The 20697-nt window shown below is 51.2% G+C and overlaps 1 protein-coding gene across 1 annotated transcript in view; it reads right to left on the bottom strand.

The window, feature by feature from the left end:
- Nucleotides 1-1048: 1048 nt before the first annotated feature.
- Nucleotides 1049-20697, bottom strand: part of LOC132833971 (fructose-bisphosphate aldolase B-like) — a 30234-nt gene continuing 10585 nt past the window's right edge. Inside the window, exons 4-9 of the mRNA XM_060852676.1 lie at nucleotides 20174-20228; nucleotides 17363-17523; nucleotides 12869-12952; nucleotides 11373-11547; nucleotides 9434-9633; nucleotides 1049-8394 (exon numbers count right to left, since the gene is read on the bottom strand). Of these exons, the coding sequence (XP_060708659.1) occupies nucleotides 8299-8394; nucleotides 9434-9633; nucleotides 11373-11547; nucleotides 12869-12952; nucleotides 17363-17523; nucleotides 20174-20228 (771 nt within the window). The 3' untranslated portion in view covers nucleotides 1049-8298. The remainder of the gene's footprint in view (nucleotides 8395-9433; nucleotides 9634-11372; nucleotides 11548-12868; nucleotides 12953-17362; nucleotides 17524-20173; nucleotides 20229-20697) is intronic.

A 20697-nucleotide genomic window follows, 5' to 3' on the forward strand; every position in this document is an offset into this window, starting at 1 on the left:
CTCTCGTCCTGCCTCCAATCACCAGTTGCTTAAGTTCAAATGGACAGTCCTATGTTTTCTGGACAGTATCTGACATTTCACCACAATCAAACCCAACTAAGAAAGAATACAATTGAATTTAAATTACTCCAACTCTGATTTCAAATTGTTTCCATTCACCATGACCCTTGTACTCCAGTGGATCCTGTTTCAACTATGGGTCAGCTTTGAAACTCACATCGTTGCTCCCAAATCCCATCACAGTGCTGCCTTCTGTATCTCTACAGGAAGGTTGCTGTCTGACTATTCCATTCCTCCATATATCTGCTGGTGTTTTAACGCCATCCAGTATTATGAAAGATACAAACGTACATTTGACCTATGTGTCAGTAGGTGTAGGTCATCTGAAAACTAAAGGCTGCATTGACATTGAATAAGCCCAAGAATAATGAGATTATGACCATAATTCCACATTGTAACCTACCACTGATGCACCTTGACCACCTCTTTGTGCGACCTCAAAGTGCATGTGTCTTGTATTATAGGACTCTGACTCCATCACCCGCTAGTTAGAAAAATGCATTTTGTGTTAAAGATTTCCAGGAAGAACCGAATCTGGAACATTGTTAACTCGTCAATTGTTAAAGGCTTATGTCATACAACTCTCTTTCTCAGTCTCAATTTTAGGACTTTGTCGACGGTTGACTTTTGATCATCTATCATATTATTTCTGCATAGGGTTCAGTGTCACGGTTTCGGGGTGAATCTTGCTGTAAATTACTTCTGGACTTTCATAAGTCCTAGTTCGTCATAAACATGTTCATTTGTAATTGATGCATAGCATTCTTTAACAATTGCTTTGCTTGTATTTATAGATCATTTTATGTTCCTATTCCATTGAGTTCCTTTTTCCCTGAGGGATAGTAATATCACAATGATAATGGAAATGCATGTAGGAAAGCATCCTGTCTCTCTGATCGAGACAGGTACACTCTCACTTTCTGTTGCCACAGCAAAATGGAATTGTTTTATCTTGTTCTGATCTGATCAATTGGACGCATTCACTATGTCAGATTGAAAGCAAAGAGCTCAAATACCCAGCCCTCTTTAATGAAGTTTTTACAACAAAACAACAGTTATTCGATGAAGAAAGACATGCCGAGTGTAATCATTGGATCAAGGTCAGCCAGGTGGACCTCTGCGAACAGGAATTCCCTGATCGGGGCTGTTAATCTGGCCCCATCAGGGAGCCCTGACTGACTGACATAAACTGGAGTATCAGGAGCTCTGCTCACTCAAGGATTGAGCTACTGGGACTGTGGCATGTACAATAAAGAGAAAGTGGCTTCTCTGGAGCTGTGACAGACTGTGTGTGCGCGCGCGTGTGCGTGTCTGAATGTGTGTGTGTGAGACAGATAGAGAGAGAGAATGCGTGTGTGTGTTTGTGTGTCTGTATGTGTGCAACACGTACAGTCCCCAACAGAGGGGCCTGATGCTCTGTGTGTGTATGTGTATATGTGTATGTGTGTGTACATTCCCCAGCAGAGGGGCAGCATGATGTCTGTGTGCAACATGTACAGACGCTAGCAGAGGGCATGATGCTTTGTATGTCTGTGTGTAACATGTACAATCCCCAGCAGAGAGGCACGCTGCTGTCTGTGTCTGTGTGTTATATGTACAGTCCCTGGCAGAGGGCATGATGCTGTGTGTCTGTGTGCAACATGTACAGTCCCCAGCAGAGGGGCCTGATGCTGTGTGTGTCCCTGTGTAACATGTACAATCCCCAGCAGAGGGGCCTGATGCTGTGTGTGTCTGTGTGTTACATGAACAGTGCCCAGCAGAGGGCATGATGCTGTGTGTGTCTGTGTGCAACATGTACAGTCCCCAGCAGAGGGGCTTGATGCTGTGTGTATCCCTGTGTAACATGTACAGTGCCCAGCAGAGGGGCCTGATGCTGTGTGTGTCTGTGTGTTACATGTACAGTCCCCGGCAGAGGGCATGATGCTGTGTGTGTCTGTGTGTTACATGTACAGTCCCCAGGAGGGGGCCATGATGCTGTAACTGTGTGTGAGTTGGTGATGATTTAGTCCATCAGTGATGACTCACTCAAAGTCATAGTCAATTAGAAATTGGAGCTCTAACTAACAAATAGAACTTCTTAAAAGAACATTGAAAAGGCATCTGGATGGAGCCATGAATAAGAAAGGTTTAAAGGGATATGGTCCAAACTCTGGCAAACAGGACTAGCTTAATTTAAGATGTCTTTTCAACACAGACGAGTTGGACTGAAGGGTCTGTATCCGTGCTGTACACCTGTATGTTCCCAAGTGGCTCACTCAAGAGATTGTAGATGTGTTGGGATCAATAGTCCAAAATTCAGAAACAAATCTAGAAAGGTTCAATGATGTTGCAAAATAGCAGATATGGATATTCTATTGAAGAAGGAAAAGGTACAGAAAGCAGGAAATGTAGGTCAGTTAGCCTAGTGACTGTTATGGGGAAGTTGTTAGAATCAATCCTGATTGAGAATCTCATTGGTAAAATTGGGAAGAATCAGCCGGAATTTTTGAAGTGGAGATTATTTTTAGTTAACTACCCAGAATTCTTTGAATGAGTAATATGCGCTGTTGATAAAGGGGAGCCCATTGAGGCATTATATTTGGATTCCAGGAGTCATAAGATGCCACATGAAAGATTATTGCAGAACATTGGAGTTGATCCTACAGGGGATCACATCTTGGATGCTGTCTGTGGTTTGGTTCTCCTGAAAGGAAGGAAGTCAATGCATTGGAGGTGGTTCAGGGAGTGTTCAGTTGATTGATATCTGGGATGAATGAATTACCTTGTGAAGAACAATTTTACAGGCAGCCCTTGTTTTTGCTGGAGGTGGGAGTGAATCGATTGAAGTGTGTAAAATCCTGGGTGGGCTTGACCAGCTGAACATGGAAAGGATGCTTCCAATGACATGAGCTAGGGGACACTGTTTTGTAATTAGAGGTAGCCCTTTCAGAATAGAGGGGCTTTTTTTTCCCTCTCCGAATATTGTATGACTTTGAAATCTTCTGTCTTAGTGCGATCATTAAATATCTTTAAGACGGAGCTGATAGATTGGGCGAGTGTAAGATTTTTCGGGTCAAGTGGAATTATGGAATTCAGAACACAGACAGATTAGCCATGATCTTAGATTTTTTTTTCCTCATCAACCTATTCAGAGATGCTATTACACTCCTCTGGAGCAGGTGGGACTTGAACCCAGGTCTCCGGGCTGAGAAGTGGGGACACTACAAATGTGCCACTTGAGCCTCCCATATGATCTGATTGAAAGGTTGGAGTTAAGATCAAAGGGCCAAATGCCTACTCCTGTTCCTACACAATCTGTTCAGCTCAGTCAGTTGGTTGTAATTTACTTATTTGTCATTGGTTCAATCAGTTAGTGCTGATGTAGCCATGGTGGCCACAGTTCCCACAATTCCCCTGGGCTGAGATCAGCCCTATTTCTGATAATGTCCAAATTGCACTCTGGGAAAATCTCTTTGCCAACAAACAGTTCCTCAACATGATGCGAATCACAGCTTTTATGTATTTTTCTCAGCTTCCAGCCAGTGAGACTTTCCCTTCCATCGACTGTGACCGAAAACCCCAAGTTGCCTCCATTGGTCAATTGGTGTTGGTGATTCAGCATTAATACAATGGATGTCAGCGGCGGTCCGTGATATAACACCAATATGGCTGCCACCTCATGGTACAGGCCCAATTTCATCAACAAGCAGGGAGGGCCAGAAGAGCAAGAGCTGACTGACCCTCACGTCTGTTTTAAGTCTTTCTCCTGTCACCTTAAAAATGACCTTTAGTTTGGAATTTCCACTCCTTCAGGAAAAGACCCTTGTCATGACCCTTACCTGTGCCCCTTTTGATTTTATCAACCTTGATAAGGTCACCCTTCAGCCTCCTGCATTCCAGTGAACAAATTCCTCGCCTATCCAGCCTCTCGTACAACACAGCCCTCCATTCCTGATAACATGCTGGTAAATCCCTTCTGAACTCTGTCCAATTTATTCTTTAAAATTTATTTGTGGGGATGTGGACATCGTTAGCTGGGCAAGCATTGATTGCCTGTGCCTAGTTGCCCTTGAGGCGGTGGTGAGCTGCCCTCTTGAACTGCTGCAGTTCACCTACTGTAGGTAGACCCAAGGAGGGAGGGAACTCGAGGATATTGACCGAGCAACAGTGAATGAATGGCAGTATATTTCCAAGTCGTGATGGTGAGTGGCTTGGAGGGGAACTTGAAGTTGGTAGTATGGATCTGTTGCCCTTATCCTTCTTGGTGGAAGTGGTTATGGGTTTGGAAGGAGTTGTTGGTCAATTTCTGCAGTGTATCTTGTAGATGATACACACTGCTGCCCCTTCTAGAGGGATTGGATGCTTGTCGATGTGGTGCCAAACAAGTGAGGGCCTGCTTTGCCTTTTGAGTGTTGTTGGAGCTGCAGCCAAACAGGCAAGTGGGGAGTATTCCATCACACTCCTGACTTGTGCCTTGTAGATGGTGGACGGGCTTTGTGGAGTCTGGAGGTGAGTTACTCGTCACAGCATTCCTAGCCTCTGACCTGCTCTTGTAGCCACTGCATTTACATTGTGAGTCCAGTTGAGTTCCTGGTCAACGATAACCCCAAAGATGTTGATGGTGGGGGATTCAATGATAGTAACACCAATAAATGTCAAGGCCAACATCATCAAAGATCCCTCCACACCGAGGTTACCCTCTCTTCAACCAGGCAGAAGGTATAAACATTTGAAAACACTTACCAACAGATTCAAGAACAGCTTCTTACCCACTATTAAGATATATGAACTGATTCTTCGTAAATTACAGTTAATCTTCCTCTGCACCTTTCTCTATACTATACACTATATTTTGTATTCTGTTCCATTACCCTGATGTGCTTACATAAGGTACAATGTGTCTGGAGAGCACGCAGAACAATACTTTTCGCTCTATCTCGGTACATGACCATATCAAATCAACTATTCCCTAACCTTCATTAACTGTCTTGTTACTGACTTATCAAAATCCTCCCACACCTACAAACCCTTTGGAAGCAGACTCTTTACTTTGATCTGCCTCTCTTTAGTTCAATCGCTTCATATTTCCTCACATTGAACTTCCATCTGCTTTTGTCCACGCTGTCCTTTTGAATTTTGACACTATCCTCCTAAAGCATCTGTAGCTCAGTTGGCTGGACAGCTGAGTGACACAGATCTTGGGACAGTGGGAGGAAACTGGAGCACCCAGAGGAAACCCACACAGACACGAGAGGAGAATGTGCAAACTCCACACAGTTGCCCAAGGGTAGAATTGAACCTGGGATCCCTGGCGCTGTGAGGCAGCAGTGCTAACCACTGAGCCACCATCCAGCCCGAAGGCAAGAAAGGTGATAGATGGGAAACTAAATTGTGAAGAGAATTGTAAGAAGGCCTATGGTGTATTAGCGTTCATTAGCAGAGGGATTGAATTCAAGAGTCGTGAAGTGATGTTGCAGCTGTACAGGACTTTGGTTAGGCCACATTTGGAGTACTGTGTGCAGTTCTGGTCGCCTCACTTTAGGAAAGATGTGGAAGCTTTGGAGAGGGTGCAGAGAAGGTTTACCAGGATGTTGCCTGGAATGGAGAATAGGTCATACGAGGACAGGTTGAGAGTTCTCGGCCTTTTCTCGTTGGAACGGTGAAGGATGAGGGGTGACTTGATAGAGGTTTATAAGATGATCAGAGGAATAGATGTCAGAAACTTTTTCCCCGGGTACAACAGAGTATTACAAGGCGACATAAATTTAAGGTGAAGGGTGGAAGGTATAGGGGAGATGTCAGGGGTGGGTTCTTTACCCAGAGAGTGGTGGGGGCATGGAATGCGCTGCCCGTGGCAGTGGTAGAGTCAGAATCATTGACGATCTTTAACCGGCAATTGGATAGGTACATGGATGGGTGCTTAATCTAGGATAGATGTTCGGCACAACATTGTGGGCCGAAGGGCCTGTTCTGTGCTGTATTGTTCTATGTTCTATGTTCTAGAATATAAGAAAGCCTACAGAGCAATAGAGATAGTTTGACTAAGTGGGAAAAGATCTGGCAAATGGCATTCAATGTGGGAAAGTATCAAATTGTCCATTTTTATAGAAATAATTTTAAAAAAGCAGCATATTGTTTAATTACTGAGAGCTCTGAGATGCAGACAGATACGGGCATCCGAGTGGGTTGAATCACAGAAAGTGAGTGTGCTGGTAAAGTGACTAATCAGAACAAATAGAATTATGTTTTAATAGGAGAGGAATTGAATGAGTCAGGAGGTTATACTTCAGTTATACATGGTGTTGGTGAGACCGCATAGAGTCATAGGGAACAGAGACAGATCCTTCGGTCCAACCAAGCCATATCGAATACAATCCCAAACTAAACTAGTCCCAACTGCCTGCTCCTGGCCCATCTCCCTCCAAACTAATATACTTAATCTGGAGTAATTTGGACAGTACCGGATACTATGGGAGGATTAGATTAGATTCTCTACAGTGTGGAAACAGGCCTTTCGGCCCAACAAGTCCACACTGCCCCTCCAAAGAGAAACCCACCCAAACCCATTCCCCTACCCTAGATTTACCCCTGACTAATACTGTGGGCAAGTAAAAAATGAGGTCTGCAGATGCTGGAGATCACAGCTGCAAATGTGTTGCTGGTCAAAGCACAGCAGGCCAGGCAGCATCTCAGGAATAGAGAATTCGACGTTTCGAGCATAAGCCCTTCATCAGGAATGAATACTGTGGGCAATCCAGCATGGCCAATTCACCTGACCTGCGCATCTTTGGATTGTGGAAGGAAACCGGAGCACCCGGAGGAAACTCACGCAGACACGGGGAGAATGTGCAAACTCCACACAGACAGGTGGGAATCAAACCCAGGACCCTGCCTGCTGTGAGGCAGCAGTGCTAACCACTGAGCCACCGTGCCGCCCATGTTAGTGCAATGGAAGCAGTTCAGAGAAGGCGGACTAGACTGCAGTGAGGAAAGGACAGACGGGTTAGAATGATGTATTGTGGGGTCTAGAAGTGTCAGAGGCCTGACCGAACTAAAACGTATGGGATCCTGAGGGGATGTGACCAGGCGGGTGTGGAAAGGATTGTGGGAGGATTAATCGTGGGGGGTCATCATTTAAAAATAAGGGGCATCTATTTGAGATGAGAAACCATTTTCAGTTTCAGAGGTTGTGGATCTTTGGAATTCCGTTCCCCTGTAGGCAGTGGGCGCAGAAACTTTCAATATTTTAAAGATGGATAGATAGACTATGGACAATGGCAATGGAAAATGATCAGGGAGCGGTGGGGGGGTGCAGGAAGGTAGGGTTGAGGTTAAATCCAGATCAGCCAGAAACAGTGGGAACAGGTTTGATGGACTGAATGGCTTACTTTTACTGGTGTGTTCGAACGCCTTTCAAAGATCCATGTTCCTTGATCAATTACTGGGAGTTCTGGGATTTACAAATTAAAGAACTGGAACTAGCATATCCCATTCTAAAAGGTGAAAGCCTTCATCTGAATTTGCTTAATATATCGTTACAGCTCCGTGACCCTTTTGCTATAAATTCTGTGTCTTATGATTTTCTACTCTACAACCACCTGATGAAGGAGCAGTGCTCTGAAAGCTAGTGTTCCCAAATAAACCTGTTGGAATGTAATCCTGGTGTTGTGTGAGTTTTAACTCCATTACTTAGGCAAAGAAGAGCAGCACATTATCCAGACAGCGCTTTGTTGAATGGAAATCCAAGCTTCATGGGACATGAGCCTGGACAGTAGGAGGCAATCCTTTCCTGAGAGAGTTAAATAAAAGATGCAAACACACACACACACACACACACACACACACACACACACACACACACACACGCGCACAAACAGAGGCATGCAGTTTTATCATTTGCCTTATTTGTCAATTAGATCTCCAGCAACTATCTGATTCCTCTTTAAGGACAGAAGGACAACAAAGGAGATGGGGGAGAGGTTTCGGGGTCTGAACTCACATGCACATGGTGGAGGGTGGGGTGGGGGGAAAGATGGGAAACTCTGGCGGTCCCGATCCTGGGACACGTCGAGGGGTAGCAGGGGATCAGGATGAGGGACGAGCATCGGGGAGGGGGCTGATTGGTGGGAAATTTAACAACCCAGGGTTCGCACACTGCAATTGAGGGCAGAGAAAGAGGGAGGGGTGGGGTCCATCATCACTGGGCAGGGGACAAAGGGTGAGATGCAGGAAAGGACACGAAGTTCCCATGCTGGGCCATCAGTAACTGTAGTTCTCAGTGTAGAGTGAGTAGTTAGCAGCGATATTGGTATCTCCTGATGGGGTATATTCACCTTTAGACGCCAAGCCGTTAATCTGTGCCAAGAGAGTGAGAGAAAATAACATCAAGCTCCAGTTAAGACACACTCTTTTGCATTACATCAGATCCATTGGTTCTCAGAACAGGCAGGAAGGTGAGTACCTGAAGGGACGGTCTCTACTTTGAAAGGGGTAACTCATTAGTTCAGGGTATGTCTGTGTCACTCGCTGCGTGGAAGGGTCAGTATTAAGGGAGTGTCACACTGTCGGAGGGTCGGTGCTGACGGAGCGCTGCACTGTCAGAGGGTCAGTGCTGAGGGAGTGGGGACTGTCAGAGGGTCAGTGCTGAGGCAGTGCCACACCGTCAGAGGATCAGTGCGGAGCAAGTGCCGCACTGTCGGAGGGTCAGTGCTGAGGGAGCGCTGCACTGTCGGAGGGTCAGTGCTGAGGGAGTGCTGCACTGTCGGAGGGTCAGTGCTGAGGGTGTGCCGTACTGTCAGAGGGTCAGTGCTGAGGGAGTGCCACACTGTCGGAGGGTCAGTGCTGAGGGAGTGGGCACTGTCGGAGGGTCAGTGCTGAGGGAGTGGGCACTGTCGGAGGGTCAGTGCTGAGGGAGTGCCACACTGTTGGAGGGTCAGTGCTGAGGGATTGCCGCACTGTCAGAGGGTCAGTGCTGAGGGAGTGCTGCACTGTTGGAGGGTCAGTACTGAGGGAGTGGGCACTGTTGGAGGGTCATTGCTGAGGGAGTGGGCACTGTTGGAGGGTCATTGCTGAGGGAGTGCCACACTGTCAGAGGGTCAGTACTGAGGGAGTGGGCACTGTCGGAGGGTCAGTGCTGAGGGAGCACCACACTGTCGGAGGGTCAGCGCCGAGGGAGTGCCGCACTGATGGTCTACTTGTTGAAATTGGTCGGTCTTTTCTTGGAATCTTGCTTTGCTGAAGAGTATCAAGCGCATTGTGATTCCTCCACAATGCCTGGTTGATCGCCTGAGTGACGCCAAACACTCACATCTATCCCTCTCTCCTCCTTGCTGCACCTCCCTTCCCAGCCCCTTCCACGTCCCTTCTCATCCAGCCCCTGGCACCCTTCACCCACCTTGGCTCTCTTGGCATAGGCCTCTTGCGCCAACTCTGCGTTGTCCTCTTTGCCAGACCAGGCGATGAGGGCCGAAGCCTGCAGGGCCCGGCCAAAGGAAAAGCTCAGTTTCCAGGGTTTCCGCAGGGGGCACAGGTTAATGGCATTGAGGTTAACAGAGGCCTCCTCCTCACTCTGACCTCCGGATAGGAAACAGATACCTGAGAGAGAGGGAGGTGGGAGAGGGAGGGAGAGAGGGAGGGAGGGAGAGAGGGAGAGAGGGAGAGAGGGAGGGAGAGAGGGAGAGAGGGAGAGAGGGAGAGAGGGAGAGAGGGAGAGAGGGAGGTGGGAAAGGGAGGGAGACGGAGGGAGGGAGGGAGAGAGAGGCAGAGAGGGAGAGAGAGGGGGGGGGAGAGGGAGAGAGAGGGAGGTAGGAGAGGGAGGGAGCAAGACGGAGGGAGGGAGAGAGAGAGACAGAGGGGGAGAGAGGGGGGGGAGGAGAGAGAGAGAGAGAGAGAAAGAAAGAGAAAGAGAGAAAGAGAAAGAGAGGGAGAGAAAGAGAGGGAGAGAAAGAGAGGGAGAGAAAGAGAGGGAGAGAAAGAGAGGGAGAGAAAGAGAGGGAGGGAGAGAGGAAGGGAGAGAGGAAGGGAGAGAGGGAGGAAGGGAGAGAGGAAGGGAGAGAGGAAGGGAGAGAGGAAGGGAGAGAGGGAGAGAGGGAGGAAGGGAGAGAGGGAGGAAGGGAGAGAGGGAGGAAGAAAGAGAGGGAGGAAGAAAGAGAGGGAGGAAGAAGGAGAGGGGGGAAGAAAGAGAGGGAGGAAGAAAGAGAGGGAGGAAGAGAGGGAGGGAGGGAGGAAGAGAGGGAGGGAGGAAGAGAGGGAGGGAGGAAGAGAGAGGAAGAGAGAGATGGAGGAAGGAAGAAAGAGAGAGGGAGGGAGAAAGAGAGGGAGAAAGAGAGGGAAAGGAGAGGGAAAGGAGAGGGAAAGGAGAGGGAAAGGAGAGGGAAAGGAGAGGGAAAGGAGAGGGAGGGTGAAGGGGAAGGAAGAGAGAGAGAGGAAGTGAGGGAGAGGGAGAGAGGAAGAGAGATGGAGAGGGAGAGAGGGAGAGAGGGAGTGAGAAAGAGGGAGGGGGACATAGAGACGGGGAGAGGGAGGGGGGAAGGAGACACGGGGAGAGGGAGAGAGAGAGAGAAAGAGAGAGAAAAGGAGAGACAGAGAGAGAGAGACAGAAAGAGAGAGAGGGAGAGAGAGAGAGAGAGACGTAGAGAGAGAGGGAAAGAGAGAGAGGGAGAGACAAAGAGAGATATCATTGAATTGTCAAACCACAAACCAGGTCTGATATTTATACAGTCTATGACACAGTGACAGACAGACTGACAGAGGGAGAAAGGGACGGTAAAGGTAGGGAAAGAGATGAGGCTGGGGGAAAGGGTAGAAATGAAGAGGAGGAAAAAAGGGACAAATCAAGGGACACATGGGAAGAAAGCGAGAAAAGAGAAGAGGCTGAGAGAGAAAGAGAGAGATGAGGAGAAAGAAGACGGCAAAAAAGAAAGACAGGATGAGGAGAAATGGGGGGGAAGAGAGAATGATGGTGAGGAAAGAGAAAGGGGGGAGTAGAGAGAGAGAGAGAGAGAGGGGAGGGAGAAATACAGGGAGGAGAAAGAAAGAGAGGGGAGAGGAGAAAAAGGGGGAGGAAGGAGAAAAGGCAGCTAGGAGAAAGAAAGAGGGGCCAAGGAGAGAGAAAGGAACGGGAGAGAGAGAAAGAGAGAGAGAGAAAGAGAGAGAGAGAAAGAGAACAGAATACAAGCGATGGAGAAACTGGGAATAGACAGAGATTTTGAGCCAAACAGATCAGCAAACACGAGAGGGAGTGAATGTGCCAAAGAATCAGAATATGGGAGAGAGAGAGAGAAAGAGAGTGTGACAGACAGAAAGAAAGAGCAGAATGGATAGTTCTCCTTTACCTGGCACAGCCGGGGGGACAGTGCGGCGCAAAGCAGTGACGGTTGCCATGCCAACCTCCTCTGGACTGAACTTCCTGGTACAGCAGTGTCCAGCGGTCACCATGTTGGGTTTGAGCAGGGTCCCCTCCAGGTAGACATGGTGATCATTGAGAGCCTTATAACAGGCAGCGAGGACCTGAGGACAAGGCCAGAGACAGAATGCAGCCCGGTGAGGATGGAGACATGGGGTGGGGGGGAAACACAGCCCGGTCAGTGTGGGGACACGGTGGGAACGTACCCAGTCAGTGAGGGAACTGGGGGAAATGCAGCCCAGTCAGTGCAGGGACGCAGTGGGAACGCAGACCGGTCAGTGCAGGATACAGTGGGAATGCAGCCCGGTCAGTGCAGGGACACAGTGGGAACGCAGCCCGGTCAGTGGGGATGCAGTGGGAACGCAGCCCGGTCAGTGTGGGGACGCAGTGGGAACGCAGCCCGGTCAGTGAGGGAAAATGGGGGAAATGCAGCCCAGTCAGTGCAGGGACGCAGTGGGAACACAGCCCGGTCAGTATGGGGACATGGGGAAACGCAGGCCAGTTAGTGCGGGGACACGGGGGAATCACAGCCCGGTCAGTTCAGGGAAACTGGGGTACACAGCCCGGTCAGTGCAGAGACACGGAGGGGAGATTCACAGCCCGGTCAGTTCAAGGACATGGGGTACACAGCCCGGTCAATGCATGAGACACAGAGGGGGGATTCACAGCCCGGTCAGTGCGGGGACACAGATGGGGGAAACGCAGCTTGGTCAGTGCAGGGACACAGTGATACACAGCCCGGTCAGTGCAGGAACATGGGTGGGGGGGGGAAACGCAGCCCGGTCAGTGCGGGGACACGGAGGGGGGAAACGCAGCCTGGTCAGTGCAGGGACACTGGGGTACACAGCCCGGTCAGTGCAGGGTCACGGAGGGGGGAAACGCAGCCTGGTCAGTGCAGGGTCACGGAGGGGGGAAACGCAGCCTGGTCAGTGCAGGGACACGGAGGGCAAAAACATAGCCCGGTCAGTTCAGGGACACGAGGGTACACAGCCTGGTCAGTGCAGGGACACAGAGGGGGGATACGCAGCCTGGTCAGTGCAGGGACACAGTGGTACACAGCCCGGTCAGTGCAGGAACATGGGGGGAGGGGGAAAACGCAGCCCGGTCAGTGCAGGGACACAGAGGGGGGATACGCAGCCTGGTCAGTGCAGGGACACGGGGTACATAGCCCGGTCAGTGCAGAGACACTGGGGGAGATACGCAGTCCGGTCAGTGCAGAGACACTGGGGGAGGTACACAGCCCCGTCAGCATCACCCCCACCAGTCACATATTCTAACACCCCCCTCTACCCACCCCCCCACCCCCCGAGCCTCCAACATGCCCACCCCAGTCCCATCTGGGTCAATCTCAGAATCCTTCTCGTCCCCCTCCAGCCAATCAGAAGGCTCATCCTGATGCTATCGGCTTGATCGGCGAGGCCTCACCTTCTCGGTCAGATACTGGCACCGCTGAAGGTCGTGGCTCCCGTCAGTCAGGATCTCCGGCTCCACGATGGGCACCAGGCCTTGCTGTGGGTAAGCAGAGAGCAGGTAAACTCCCGCCAGTCCGTTACAACAACAACTACTCACATTCCTATAGCTCACCTCCCACAGCAAACCACCCCATAGCATTTTGCAAAGAGGGACCCAAGATCAATCGCATCTCCGTGGACACTCGCACGTCAAACGCTATCATCCCTCACGACAAATAACATTTAGTTTTTGGATTCCTTCACAGACTCTGAATTTATATATCCCCGGTTGCCGTGGCGGGATTCAAACTTACACTGCGAGGACAGCCCAAGGGGATGTCGATGGGACAAGAGAGTGGATAAAACATTTGGGAGACTAATCCATGCCAACTGGATATCCTAAATTAATCTAGTACCCGGCCCATATCCCTCTAAACCCTTCCTATTCATATACCCATCCAGATGCCTTTTAAATGCTGTAATTGTACCAGCCTCCACCGCATCCTCAGTCCATACATGTACCACCCTCTGTGAAAAGTTGCCCCTTAGGTCCCTTTTAAATATTTCCCCTCTCACCTTAAACCTATGCCCTCTGGTTCGAGGTACAGGAGTGTCAGTATCCCTGACACTCAACCTTTTTATATCTGCCAGGGCCCCATAAGGCTATGAGACACAGGAGCAGAAATTAGGCCAGTCAGCCCATCTAGTCTGCTCCACCATTCGATCATGGCTGATAAGTTTCTCCCGATATTCTGCCCCTTTCTCTCCATAAGCCTGGATCTCCTTGATAATCAAGAAACTACATCTCTCTAGGTTAAACATACTGAACGACCTGGCCTCCACAGCCTTCTGATCTCAGGAGAAGTTTCTCCTGATCTCCGTTCGAAAAGGTCTTCCCTTCACGCTAATGCTGTGCCCTCAGGTCCTAGTCTGGGGTCCTCTCAATGGGACCAACTTCCCAACATCCACTCTGTCCAGGCCGTTCGGTATTCTGTACGTTTCAATTAGATCTCCCCCTCATCCTTCTAAACGTCATCAATACAGACCCAGAGTTGGATTGGATTAGATAACTGACAGTGTGGAAACAGGCCCTTCGGCCCAACAAGTCCACACCGACCCACCGAAGCGCAACCCACCCATACCCCTACATTTACCCATTTACCCAACACTAGCATGGCCAATTTACCTGACCCGCACATATTTGGATTGTGGGAGGAAACCGGAGCACCCGGAGGAAACCCACACAGACACGGGGAGAACGTGCAAACTCCACACAGTCAGTCGCCTGAGTCGGGAATTGAACCCGGGTCTCTGGCGCTGTGAGGCAGCAGTGTTAACCACTGTGCCACCGTGCCGCCCACTAACAAATGTTCATTATATGTGAAGCGTTCCCTTCCTGGGACCATTCTCGTGAACCTCCTCTGAACACGCTCCAGGGCCAGTACATCCTTCCTGAGATGTGGGGCCCAAAACTGTGCCAATACTCCAAATGTGGCCTGACCAGAAATTGGAGCAGATTAATCGCCCTGACCAGGCAACTCTTATTGCTATGAGGTGCAGGTCATCGACCTCATTACTAACACTAGATCATTAAGCCAGAGAACTGGTGGAGGCTGGCACAATGACAACACCTAAAAGGCATCTGGATGGGTATATGAATAAGAAGGGTTTAGATGGTTACGGCCAAGTGCTGGCAAACGGGACTGGATTAATTTCGGATTTGGATGAATTAGACCGAGTCTTGTTTCTGTGGCTGTACAACGCTGTGACCTGACTCTGTATCAGGCAGTACTATAGCCGAGGACTGTTCATGTCAATGAAGATGGCAAGGTAACGGCCTCTGTGGAGTTACTGCAGTGATGCTACTCCCATTGTCAGCTCTAAAGAATCCCACTTCCCCTTCTCTGCTCTTATCCCCCACAACCCTGAATATTTTACCCCCTCCCAGCTTTCAACCTTTACCTAACTTGATCGCTCCTGTTGCAATCGCCTCTCCTGCCTCTCTCCAGACTGTAACAAATCACCGCACCAAATAAAACCAACTACAACGCTTTTGCCCTTCATCTCTTTCACTCTCTGGTTGTCTCAGTCTGATCCCCTGCAAAAGCTGTTTGGAGTTCCTTCCGGGAGCTCTTTGCCACATTCCAGGGTGGATTTTTAGTCAGTTTGAGAGCACCGAACCGTTACGCCGTAGAACAAATCCTTTCGGCCTATCGTGCCCGCACTAGATCTCGGCTGTCAATGTGACGGAGGGTGTCTTGTGGGTTGGTTGGCAGTACCCAATCTAAAACTCTCGAGGGTGCAGGAGAGAAGTGACAGCCCTAGATTTGTTAGACCTCAGCTAGAGGCCTTTGAAAGACAAAGAGAGAGAGAGAGAGAGAGAGAGAGAGAAAGAGATAGATGACTGGATGACTGGTGGTGGTTTAACCAGAGGCAAGATCATCATGGTAACCTCACTGAACCTAAGCCATTGGCATTACCCTGCACCACACACCAGCCATCAACGCTAAGCAGAAGAGCTTATGTTCAACACATCAACTCTCCTGCTCCTCGGATGCTGCCTGACCGGCTGTGCTTTTCCAGCAGTGCACTTTTTGACTCTGATCCCCAGCATCTGCGAACCTCACTTTCGCCACAAGGGTAAAGATGCTTCTTTGAACAATCGGTGAACTGAATACAGCACAGAACCAGGCCCTTCGGCCCAACTCATCCCTGCCGACCGGGTTTCCCAATCTGGAGTACAGAGGAACCTCAATTATCCGAATGACATGGGCGGAGGAAATTTGTTCGGATAATTGATAACAGTTTAGCCAAGCGTCGGAACCTTGCGTTTTTGTCTGGATAATCCAAAACTCAGATAATCAAACGTTGGGTAACCGAGATTGCTCTGTCATCCCTTTGCCAGCACTTGGCCCGTCTCTGTCTGGACCCTTCCTATCCAAATGACTTTTCAATGTTGTAACTGGACCAGCTTCCAACACTTCCTTGTTCCATACAGGCACCAGCCTCTGCGTGAAAAAGTTGCCCCTTACGTCCCTTTCAAACCTTTCCCCTGTCACCCTAAACCTGTACCCTCCAGTTCTTGACTCCCCCACCCCAGGGAAAAAAGGAACCTATACTATTCACCCTAGCCATGCCTATCATGATTTTATAAACCTCTGCAAGGTCACCCCTCAGCCTCCGACGGTCCAGGGAAAACAGCCTCAACCATCCAGCCTCTCCTTATGAGTTAAACCCTTGAGTCACATTAACATCCTTGTTTGTACCCTTTCCAGTCTAATAATATCCTTCCTACAGCAGGGAGACCAGAATTGCACACAGTATTCCAAATGTGACCTAACCAACGAAGCCACAACATGACCATCCCAATTCCTATACTCAATGCTCTGACCAATCAAGGCAGGCATCCCAAACACCTCCTTTCACTACCCTGTCTACCTGTGACTCCACATTCAAGAAACCATGCACTGCAGCCAGTTGTCTCCATTCAACAGCATGGTAGCTAGGTGGTTAGCACTGCTGCCTCAGAATGCCAGGGACCTAGGTTCGATTCCAGCCTCAGGCGACTGTTTTTGTGGAGTTTGCACATTCTCTTTGCGTCTGTGTGGGTTTCCTCCAGGTGCTCTGGTTTCCTCCCACAATCCAAAGATGTGCAAGTTAGGATGGATTGGCCATGCTAAATTGTCCCATAGTGCCCAGTGATGTGCAGGTTAGGGTGGATTGGCCATGCTAAATTGTCCCATAGTGCCCAGGGATGTGCAGGTTAGGGTGGATTGGCCATGCTAAATTGTCCCATAGTGCCCAGGGATGGGCAGGTTAGGGTGGATTGGCCGTGCTAAATTGTCCCATAGTGTCCAGGGATGTGTAGGTTAGGGTGGATTGGCCATGCTAAATTGTCCCATAGTGCCCAGGGATGGGCAGGTTAGGGTGGATTGGCCATGCTAAATTGTCCCATAGTGCCCAGGGATGTGTAGGTTAGGGTGGATTGGCCATGCTAAATTGTCCCATAGTGCCCAGGGATGGGCAGGTTAGGGTGGATTGGCCGTGCTAAATTGTCCCATAGTGCCCAGGGATGTGCAGGTTAATTGCATTAGTCAGGGATAAATGTAAAGTAATAGGATAGGCGAGGAGGGTCTGGGTGGGTTACTCTTTGGAGGGTCAGTGTGGATTTGATGGGCTGAAGGGCCTGTTTCCACACTGCAGGGATTCTTAAAAAAAAACCCTCCCATTAACTTTGGAAGTCCTATCCAGGGGTTTGCCTTCCCAAAATGCATTGCTTAAAATTAAATGCCATTTGCCAGTCCTCGGCCCATTGGCCCAGTTGAATCGTCCGCACTACAGCATTCCCAAGGGAGATGGAGATTTGGGGAATGTACACTGGGTTCACCCCATTACCTGCCAACACCCCACCCCTGCCTTGCACGCTCCCACAGAAACTAGGCAGAGTCCTGCCCCTCTTGCCTGGTACCTGCTGGCAGATGCTGGCGTAACGCGCCAGAACCCAGGCATTCTCCTCAATGGCCAGCGTCGACGGCGCCTTGTCGGTGATCCGCAGCACGCTCCGCCACTTGGCGAACACCGCGCCATCTTTCTTGTACTGGGCACAGCGCTCAGCGAGTCCGTCCAACCCTGCCCGTGGGGGTGGGGGGGGAAGGGAGAGGGTAGAGAGAGAGTCATCAATCAGAGTGACGATGCCACAGGAGGGCGTGGGGCAAAGGGGGACAGTTGGAAAGGTGAGGCTCGAGTGTGTGGGGTTGAGGGGGGGATGGTATGTGGGGGAGGAGCATAAGGGATTCAGGGAGTTCAGGGAAGAGTGTGTGGAGTTGAGGGGGTTGGGGGAGAGTGTAGGTTTCAGGGAGTTCGTGGGGAGTATGGGGGGTTGAGGGGGTTCGTGGGGGGAGTGTGGGATTGAGGGGGTTCAGGGGGGTAGTGTGTGGGAATGAGGGAGTTCGGGGGAGGGAGGGTGTGGAGTTGAGGGGGTTCGGGGGAGTGTGTGGCATTGAGGGGGTTCGGGGTGTGTGTGTGGGAATGAGGGGGTTCGGGGGGAGTGTGTGTGGAGATGAGGGGATTCGGGGGGAGTGTGTGGGGTTGAGAGGGTTCGGGGGGAGCGTGTGGGGTTGAGGTAATGGGGGGGAGTGTGTGGGGTTGAGGGGGTTCAGTAGGCTGTGTGGAGTTGAGGGGGTTTGGGGGTGTGTCTGGGGTTGAGGAGGTTTGGAGGGAGTGTGTGGGAATGAGGGGGTTTGGGCGGGGGGAGTGCGTGGGAATGAGAGGGTTCAGGAGGGTGTCTAGGGTTGAGGGGGTTCGGGGATGTGTGTAGGGTTGAGGGAGTTCAGGGTGAGTGTGGAGTTGAGGGGGTTCGGGTGTGTGTGTGGGATTGAAGGGGTTCAGGGATTAGTGTAGGGTGGAGGGGGTTCGTGGAGGGTGTGTGAGGCTGAAGGGGTTGAGGGGAGTGTGTGAGGCTGAAGGGGTTGAGGGGTCAGTGTGGGGTCGGTTCGGTCCAGGGAGCAGAATGAGGTTGATGGGGTTCGGGGTCAGTGTGGAGTCAATAGGGTTAGGGGTCAGTGTGGGGTCAATAGTGATCAGAGGGCAGTGTGGGGTCAATGGGGCTCAGGATCAATGTGGGGTCGATGGGGTTCAGGATCAGTGTGGGATCGATGGGGTTCAAGGTCAGTGTAGGGTCGATGGGGTTCAGGGGCAGTGTGGGCTTCAATGGGGTTCAGGGGCAGTGTGGGTTTCGATGGGGTTCGGGGTCAGTGAGGGGTCGATGGGTTTCAGGGTCAGTGTGGGGTCAATAGTGATCGGAGGGCAGTGTGGGGTCGATGGGGTTCAAGGTCAGTGTGGGGTCAATTGTGATCAGAAGGTAGTGTGGGGTCAATGGGGTTCAGGATCAGTGTGAAGTCGATGGGTTTTGGGGTCAGTGTGGGGCCGATGGATTACGGGGTCAGTGTGGGGTCAATAGTGATCAGAGAGCAGTGTGGGGTCGATGGGGTTCAGGGTGAGTGTGGGGTCAATAGTAATCAGCGGGTAGTGTGGGGTCGATGGGGTTCAGAATCAGTGTGGGGTCGAAGGCGTTCGGGGTCAGTGTGAAGTCGATGGGGTTCGGGGTCAGTGCGGGGTCGATGAGGTTCGGGATCAGTGCGGGGTCGATGGGGTTCAGGGGCCGTGTGGGGTCGATGGGGTTCAGGGGCTGTGTGGGGTCGATGGGGTTCGGGGGCCGTGTGGGGTCGATGGGGTTCGGGGTCAGTGAGGGGTTGATGGGGTTCAGGGGCAGCGTGGGATCGATGGGGTTCGGGGTCAGTGTGGGATATGGGGTTCAGGGTCAGTGTGGGGTCAATGGGGTTCAGGGGCAGCATGGGGTCGATGGGGTTCGGGGTCAGTGTGAGGTCGATGGGGTTCAGGGGCAGTGTGGGGTCGATGGGGTTCAGGGGCAGTGTGGGGTCGATGGGGTTCGTGGTCAGTGTGGAGTTGATGGGGTTCAGGGGCAGTGTGGGGTTGATGGGGTTCGGGGTCAGTGTAGGGCCGATGGGGTTTGGGGTCAGTCTGGAGTCGATGGGGTTCAGCTGCTGTGTGGGGTCAATGGGGTTCAGGGGCAATGGGGGGTTTATGGGGTTCGGGGTCAATGTGAGGTTGATCCGTTTCGGGGTCAGTGTGGGGTCAATAGTGATCTGAGGGCAGTGTGGGGTCGATGGCGTTCGGGGTCAGTGTAGGGTCAATAATGATCTGAGGGCAGTGTGGGGTTGATGGGGTTCGGGGTCAGTGTGAGGTCGATGGGGTTTAGGGGCAGTGCGGGGTTGATGGGGTTCAGGGGCAGTGTGGGGTCGATGGGGTTCAGGGGCAGTGTGGGGTTGATGGGGTTCGGGGTCAGTGTGAGATCAATGGGGTTCGGGGTCAGTGTGAGGTCGATGGGGTTCGGGGGCAGTGCGGGGTTGATGGGGTTCGGGTCAGTGTGAGGTCGATGGGGTTCAGGGGCAGTGTGTGGTCGATGGGGTTCAGGGGCAGTGCGGGGTCGATGGGGTTCAGGGGCAGTGTGTGGTCGATGGGGTTCAGGGGCAGTGCGGGGTTGATGGGGTTCAGGGGCAGTGTGAGGTCGATGGGGTTCAGGGGCAGTGTGTGGTCGATGGGGTTCAGGGGCAGTGCGGGGTTGATGGGGTTCGGGGTCAGTTTGGGGTCGATGGGGTTTGGAGTGTATCTCTCAGTGACAGTACCAGATCAGGTTGAGGTTGGGGATGTCTGTGAGTTGCCTCCCCACCCCCCAACCCCCCCGCAGTTCTGCACTCACCTTGAGTTACTGTCTCTCCGTCTGTGCCAGCCAATGGCACCACTCCCTTATCAACCTGCAAACAGATGGAGAGCACGTTCAGGTCAGACAGAGCACGGCGAGGGGTCACTGGCATCCATCAGGAGGCCCATTTCACAGCCCATGGCCTCTGAGCTGGAGAGATAGCTGACCAGGGCTAGGATCACGGGGGTGGGAAATGCCCAGGGGCGTGTCTCTGTCTGCTCTCCCTCCCCAGGAGCGTTACCACTCACCGACATGGACTGACACACCCACTTGGTCACACTCTCTCTCTGATACTTATACAGAGGCACATCTTAACACCAATACGCCTCTCTCACACTCACACGCACCCTGTCTTGCACACACCCTCTCTCTCACAGTCACATACACCCTCACTTTCACACACAGACACACACACACACAGACACACACACACACACACACACACAACACCACACAGACACACACACACACACACACACCCTCACTCTCTCACACACACACACAAACACACACACCCCTCT

The sequence above is a fragment of the Hemiscyllium ocellatum genome, chromosome 38, assembly GCF_020745735.1.
Source record: "Hemiscyllium ocellatum isolate sHemOce1 chromosome 38, sHemOce1.pat.X.cur, whole genome shotgun sequence".
NCBI classification, from domain to species: Eukaryota; Metazoa; Chordata; class Chondrichthyes; order Orectolobiformes; family Hemiscylliidae; genus Hemiscyllium; species Hemiscyllium ocellatum.